This window comes from Lycium barbarum, chromosome 7 (assembly GCF_019175385.1).
Source record: "Lycium barbarum isolate Lr01 chromosome 7, ASM1917538v2, whole genome shotgun sequence".
NCBI classification, from domain to species: domain Eukaryota; kingdom Viridiplantae; phylum Streptophyta; class Magnoliopsida; order Solanales; family Solanaceae; genus Lycium; species Lycium barbarum.
In genome coordinates, this window is record NC_083343.1 from 111,759,772 (window position 1) to 111,767,542 (window position 7,771).

Consider the following 7,771-nt stretch of genomic DNA (forward strand, 5'->3'; position numbering starts at 1 on the left):
ATCTTAGTCGGACTAAAGAAATATTTGAAGTAAAAGTTATATGTTTTGTAAGAAGACTTTTCCGGAAAAAATCGGAAAAACCCGAGAAAAATCGAAGTTGAAAAACCAGAATTTTATTGATTTGGTTTGATTTATAAATTTAAAAACCCGTCGCAGTTGGTTTGGTTTGATATTTGAAAAATCCTAACCAACCATGTCCATGTACATTACATATTGATTCACTTGCAAACACATGAGACAAAACAAAATTCAAATGAAAAGCCAATCATAGATTGAGATACTAAGTCAAGCAAGCTCAATACAAATGCCAAAGTCCAGAAGAAGAAAGGATGTGAAAACATGTGTGCAATTAGCCAACATGACTATTAACTCCTAAAAAATGCTGCAACGAGCACTACATAATTATTTACAATATAATGCAAGTAAACAAAGTCAGTATTGAAGAATTTTTCAAGCTTGCAAATTTAGTCCTTTGTTTAGAGAAGAATGATATCTCGACTATATATCCACCAAGAAATACAAACAATTAGGATATCTCTGCTGAATAGTTGGTTAAACAACATTCGGGTTTGGAATTCAAATTACGACGGACTAAAGCATGCTAGTAAAGCAACTGTAGTAAATAGAAGCAATCCCATTACAATCTCGCAACCATTGGCAACCCTCCGGACTGATCCTCGAAGTCCAGCTCTTTTAGCAATCTGGAAAATAGAAAGAGGGGAGTAATCAATATAAGTTATAGCAAAATAAGCAATACAACATCTAATTTTTGGTGAGAATTTTGTGCAACTTGGGTGGAGTTCAAGTTATCCCAAGTTTAATACCACATGCCAAATGATGTATTAATTACACGTAGATAATATTAGTTATGCAGGTTTTATACCAAAAACCAACGTTGTTCAAGTAATGCAAAATTTTATACAGACACTAAAATTTCTAATACTCCGGACAATACATCCCCTAACAGTTTAAAGAACTCATGATTATCCATAAGATTAACTAGTAAAGGCGTAATTCGAATGAATAGTAGCAGAGGATGAGGCATGAAACTTAGATAAGTGAAAGGCATAGCCAATCAGGAAAACATAGAAGAGGAGTACAGACATACCCAATCAGGTCTCTGAGTACAAAATGAAAATTCACCATCATGTATGATTCCATGTCTCCATATTAAAACCTTCTCACCAATCTAAGTACGAAAAGAAAAGTCACCATTATACATCTGCAATCTTGTAAGCTCAAGTTCATTACTTAAAAGGTTGCAAGATTTATTAGTTAGACCTCTCCGAAATGTAAAAAAAAGGTGAAAATGAGACAGTGTTTGGAAGCTTCTTTATCTGAATAGCGCTTGGAAGCTTCTTTAAGTTCTCACATGCTTTTAAGTTTAACCGACGGAGGTTCTTTGAAACTCCAAGAGATATGGGGAGCCCTACCAATCCAAAATATCGATCTATATAAAGAGCTTCTACTTGTTGTGATTCAAAGAGGATGTTTGGCAGCGTTGCAAGTTTATTGCAATGAGTAATACAGAGATGTTCAAGATTACGAATAGCTTCCGGAACACTTCCAAGAACTTCACAACTACTCAATTCCAATACTCTAAGGCCGCTGAAAGACGGGGCTAAGCTTCTTATCTAGGGGGATTCTACATTGAGTCTTGATAAGCGCCACATATCTCCACAGATTTCTGGAAATTCTTCTAAACTTGTGCATCCATGGAGGTAGAGAGTCTCAAGAGATTCCATGGAAACAAATTTTGGAAGCTTCTTAAGTTTGTGACAACTAGACAAACACAAATAAGTAAGCATTCTGCAATGTCCAAGACAGGGATGGACCTTTTCCAAATTCGAACACCCATTTAAATATAGTATCTCCAAGTTTGGCTTATCACCAAAATTAGGGTTTTTTGTCAACCCGAGGCTCCTGTTGAGATCCAAATGCTTCAAGTTGCTCAATTTCTGTTTTCATAAAAAAAATGATGTTCCTATGATATACCAGATAGCTTAAGTAGTACTCCTAATAGAAATATTTATGTGATTTCTGTTTTGTGGGGAAGAAATAAAGAGAAGAGATGGTTGTGGAAAAGAGAAGATGTAAATTACAACAAAGCGAATTTATATACAAGATGTTCTATAATTGTAACAATTTGTTCAGAACTATTATTCCATTATTTTGTACGAGAAACTTTGCAACAAATCACCATTTGATATCTAATATTTGAAAATTTAAAATCAAAACATCAAAAGTATTGCACATGACAACTGTTTCTGTACTATTCTTTGTGATAAAGTACTTCATTTTAAGTTATTTATAACCCCGTCCTATAGAAAACAAGTATAGACATATTTGCTTTTAATGGTTCCATCCTTTTGTCGTTTCAAATTTAAAGCAATTACAACATCAATGGATGGAGTGTATTTAAATGCTTTCTTCAATTTTGAAGGTTCATAATACATAAATATGGATGTAGTAAAGATGAATTACAGAAACAAGTATACAACATGTTTAAGTCCTTTTGCATGCTTCACAGTAGGGTTGGATTGGATATGTCACCATAGTTCTAGGGGTGACTTTGTACTTGTACAAACAGGTTATTTTCGTGCCAGTATTTAAAAGTTGTCCTTGGTTTTGACAACGATTCAGAAACGGCCTTTTTAAGTTTTGAAATTTTTTTGAACTAAAATAACCTTAAGTTGAGCAACAAATATGGTAAAGCGATGCCGCAACTGTGGCATGCAAGTTATGAAAAATTGATAGAATTGCAAGTTATGAAAAATTGATAGAATTGCAAGTTATGAAAAATTGATAGAATTTTACGCTATATTCAACTCAACATATATCTTGTTGGATCACATACAAACTATACCGGTTTCTAGTTCCCACTCATGGTAGCTCACTTAAATCTACAGGATTGTCATGTTTTTTCAGTTTTCTCTCGTGGTACTTCATATAAACATATTCCATTTACTCTACCCGATTATTATGATTTTTAGTTTTCACTCATGGTATCTCATTTAAATGGATTCAATTTACTCCACAGGATTGTCATGATTTTTAATTTTCACTCATGGTATCTCATATAAAATTGTTCCATTTACTCTACCAGATTATCATGATTATTTCTAGTTTTCACTCATGATGCCTCATATAAAATTGTTCCATTCACAATACATTTCAGAACTGTAGTAGTATTCTTGATAAATGCCTAGTATCGATAAAAAAAAATTGCATCACGTTATCATAAAAGTACTTTTTTTTTTTTTTTTTGCGTGGATTCCCTTCAAAGGCGCCCTAATTTGCCGATCGGACTCTTCAGAAATGTCAACGCGTGCGTGTCGAATTCTCCAAAAGTAGTGTATTTTAGAGAATTCGACACGGATGTGGCATTGAAAGTGAAGAGTCCGCGCAACTTAGGTTATGCCTTAAGGCATAACTAGTTCTGCCTTATAAGGCATAACCTTTGCCTTGCAATAAGAAACTTTTGTATCACGTTATCATGGAAAGCACAGGGACAGCTGGACTGGGCTTATATCTGAAGGGCAAAAATGTCAATTGCCTGGCATAATAAACAAATGGAGCCGATTTACAAAATAAAGTAAAAAAGCGGGGACAATATTTGAAGACCAACCACAGACACTCCATGCAAAAAGTTGTGGTTCTAGTTCCATTTTGAAGATTTAATTGGGAAAAGAAAGATAGAAGTATGAGCTGTTTGGAGAGATGATACGCTTGATTTTGGATAAAGTCTCTGTACATTGGATTTGCAAGTTTTAAGTTTTACATAATGCAAATTGTGTATGTAGAAGCATTTGAACCGTGGCATGATTAATTCACGTGCATTAACCTAGCAAATATAAGAAACTAGACTTTTGTTGTTTTGGCGAGAGAGTGCACAGGTATACCTTTGATATTGGCCAAAGTTCGACAAGCGGACTTTTAGATAATCTAAGGCTAACGAGATGTGAAGGTTCAAACCCCTCTGGCAATGAACTTGAAGGATAGTTCGGCCATTCAATCCATCGCAGGCTAGACGGAAGACAAGTGATAGTGCTGTCCGAGCTAATAGTTTCACAATGAACTATCAACACCTATAAGCTTTCCATCCTCTTGAATACCTCGTTATGATTTACATGATCATCTTCAAAACGGTAACCTTTTGGGATCTGTAGGCTTTCCACCTTTTTTGTTTTCTGTAAAGAAAGAAACAAATATCTATTTGTCAGGCAATTAAAAAAAATGAAGCAGAAAACTCAATGGAACAAAGTCGCAATACTATGAGCTCACAAAATTATCAATTTAGTAATAATATTCCTTACCAAATTTCCAGTAAAAAGGTCATGAATCTCCTCATGAAGCAATATTATGCTGCTTGTGTACTTTTCTCTTAGGACATTTTCACCCATTTCTTTTATCAAATTATGTATCTGAAATCTGTAGCCATCTGTACTGATGGATAAAAGAGATTTTTCGATGAGACGGCTTATTCCTATCATGTGAATACCACAACTCTTAAGTATTCGTTCCATGTCATATCTTGATTCATGATTGTACAAGCTTCCGATATCTAGGAATATTCTCATCTCATCTTTATTCAACCCATCAAAACCAATCTTAAGTTTTCCTAGAATGTCATCATTAGGGATCTTCTTCAAGCCATCAATTATGTCTCTACATTGCTCTTTGTTTCGTCCATAAAGAGAAGAACCCAAAACTTTAAGAGCTAAAGGGAGTCCATCAGCATACTTCACCACTTCACTTGAAAGTTCCTCAAACTCTCTCTGGAGATTTTCTTTTGAAAGCATGCATGCAAAACAGTTCAAGAGCTTCATTCTGAGACAATAGCAGGACTTCATATACTTTATCCTCTTTCACATGAGTGATTATCTGGTGCTTGTCTCTCATGGTAATCAAAATTCTACTACCCCTGCCAAACCACTCTGTCCCTCCAACTATAAACTCTAGTTCACTTAGATGGTCTACATTGTCAAGAATGAGCAAAACTTTCTTCCAGCGAAGCCCATTCTTTATAATTATGGTTCCATCACATTCACTAGTTACAATCATCTTTTTTCCAAATAGCTTGCAGATAAGAGTTTTCTGTGGCCACTTAAGTCCCTTTTTTGGGCACATTTCTCCAACATCATCAAGAAAACAATAAGCTTCAAATTGATGACGATATCTCTCATAGATAATACTTGCAATTTCTGTCTCTCATTCCCCATATTCCAACGGAATAAACGTCATCGGGTTTCATATGTAATAATGAGATTACTTTGCCAATTTGAGTACCCACTAAGCTTTCCGAAACGGGTAAAATAACGTTCAGTAACATGTAATCAACAACCTTTGTGATGCAATCTGCCTCATCCCTACACGTTACAATGAACAACTATGTAAATCGAACTTTAGAAATCAAATAAGATTATAGAGTTGTTTACATTTTGCACCCTAGTGTATGCTCTCTTTTATTTTTGTACCTTATTTTATTACTTTAAATGATTCTTGCAAAACAATAAAAACACTATGTTTCTTGAATTGCAAAACAGGAAATTACAAATAAGAAGAAGAAAAAAAAGGATATGGTGCAAAATAAAGAAGAGGTCAAGAAAAACAAACAGAACAGAGAAAACAAAAGAAAGAAATCTTACGTGCACTCTTGTAAATGGTACCCTGATATTTTCCTAGCTTGCTTACATGCTTCTCTCCATCTTTGAACCTTCTCCAAATCATCTGTGTTTTTCCTCGTGTTGGGAAAACGACTCGGCGAATGGTGAATTTTGATGGCTTACATCAGATGGACTCACATCATAAAAATTTGGAATCACAATCTGATCCAATTCATTTCGGCTCTTTATGATGTGAGCAAGCTCTTCTAAGCACCATCTTGAGGATGCACAGCTTTTTGAAAATATCACAATAGCAAATCTGGACTCTTCTATGGCTTTCAGTAGTTCACTAGAAATAGATTTTCCCGTTTCCAGCCGCTCATCATCTTTAAAAGCATCAATTCCTCTTCGTTCTAAAGCATTATAGAGATAACTCACAAAGTTCTTATGGGTATGGGGACCTCTAAAACTCAAAAAAGCATCATACTTGCAAACTTTGGAAGAAGAAGAAGCATGAGACATTGTTGAAGGATATTGCTAAAGACTAAGAGCCCGTTTGGATTGGCTTATAAGTTGCTTATAAGGTGTTTTTAGCTTTTTTGAATGTTTGATTGGCCAGCTTAAAGTCATTTTGCGCTTAAAATAAGCTCAAAAAAATAATTGGGTCCATTTCACTTAGTTTATCTAAAGCAGCTTATAAGCTGAAGACAACTTATAAGTCAAAAAAAAAAGTTAGACTACCCCAACTTATTTTTTTTTTAGCTTATAAGCAACATGCAGCTTATAGGCATAAGCCCATCCAAACAGGCTCTAACAGGCAAATTCTCAGCTTTGGATATATGGTGAGATAACTGACATAGTTGGGTTGCTGTGGTGCTTAATAAAGAGTAAGGCTTTACCTTTTTCACTATTCCTAGTAGATGTACGCTACCTTTTCCATTATTGTCAGAAATTAAGGTGTGAAACAGATAAGAAAACTTGATTAATTTGGCCATTAGTCAAAAAGGAAGAAAAGGAAAAGTAAAGTTGGAAAAGATGAAGAAAGCAAATGGAAAGGGAATCAAAGCAACCTAAAAGGAAGCAAAGAAAGACTTTCTGCTGGAATTAGAATTGACGAAGCTAAAGAGCCCGTTTGGATTGACTTATAAGTTGCTTATAAGCTGTTTTCACCTTTTTGAGTGTTTGACTGGCCAGCTTAAAGTCATTTTGTACTTAAAATAAGCTCAAAATAATAATTGGGCTCATTTGACTTAACTTATCTAAAACAACTTACAAGCTGAAAACAGCTTATAAGCAAAAAAAAAAAAAAAGTTAGACTACCCCAACTTATTTTTTTTAGCTTATAAGCTATTTGCAGTTTATAGGCATAAGCCCATCCAAACAGGCTCAAAATATGTCCATCAGAAAAGGTTCATTTGTGCCACTCATTAATAATTGTGCTAAAAAATGTCACTGTCGTTACAATTTTGGGTCATATATGTCATACTCACTAGCAAAACTCTACTACTACCAGATGTTGCCACGTGACATTATCTAAACCCTTCATTTTAGGAGTGACATATATGAGTCATTTCGTAGTTCAGTGACATATTTGAACCTTTTTCCAATTTCAATATTAACCTCAATCTTTTCTAATTTTATGTAACAAGCTTACAAGGACAAGTTTGTCCCTTATATTAATAACATTATTATTTTACATGAAAAAATTATGCTCTCTTATTTAATTGAATAATGCATCTAATCTTATTCCACATCCTTCACAATTTTTAAGTACTTTATGACTCTTTAAAAATATTTAAAAACACATAATATTGGTTTAAGAAGAAAAAAAAAAAAAAAGGCGGGTATAAAAGAGAGTACATGAGGTGTAGATGAGTAAGACAAGTACATATGAGTGACATATTTGAGCCTTCTCCCGACCACTATTAACACCCCAAATTTTACTCATATGTAACTTTCCATATCCATCTACACCTCATTAGAGTCCCTTATATGCATTTTGAATTTTTTTGATATACAGTACGGTATTCAGTATTTATAAAAAAAAAATATCAAAATATATAGTTACATAATACAATTCATATATATTATTATAATACTAACAAGTATTAGTAGAAAATTAATTGTTTAGATGTTGAAACTTTTAGTACTCTATCTTGATTGAA

General features: G+C 34.0%; 1 protein-coding gene across 5 annotated transcripts; it reads right to left on the reverse strand.

Moving 5' to 3' along the window:
* Window positions 1-270: 270 nt before the first annotated feature.
* LOC132603816 (disease resistance protein Roq1-like) lies at window positions 271-6,697 on the reverse strand. Of its 5 annotated transcripts, XR_009568543.1 has the most exons (6): window positions 5,649-6,697; window positions 4,317-5,369; window positions 3,903-4,190; window positions 1,282-1,958; window positions 1,109-1,189; window positions 272-701 (listed from the first exon to the last, which is right to left on the reverse strand). XR_009568543.1 is itself a non-coding variant. In XM_060317085.1 (3 exons), exons 2-3 carry the CDS (start codon window positions 4,851-4,853, stop codon window positions 4,089-4,091), a joined length of 639 nt encoding a protein of 212 aa, XP_060173068.1. In that variant the 5' UTR covers window positions 4,854-5,369; window positions 5,649-6,697; the 3' UTR covers window positions 3,734-4,088. The 5 variants fall into 5 exon arrangements, 1 of the variants encoding a protein (XP_060173068.1); XR_009568542.1 differs by having other exon boundaries at window positions 271-701; window positions 1,109-1,958; XR_009568544.1 differs by lacking the exon at window positions 1,282-1,958 and having other exon boundaries at window positions 276-701.
* Between the last annotated feature and the right edge of the window lie 1,074 nt (window positions 6,698-7,771).

Bases quoted from the DNA above. Each gene is read 5' to 3' on its own strand.
- LOC132603816 (XM_060317085.1), bottom strand. From the start codon at position 4,853: ATGAAGTCCTGCTATTGTCTCAGAATGAAGCTCTTGAACTGTTTTGCA. The intron at 4,191-4,316 runs GTAAGGAATATT...CTTTCTTTACAG, and splicing joins ACCTTTTTACTGGAAATTTG to AAAACAAAAAAGGTGGAAAG.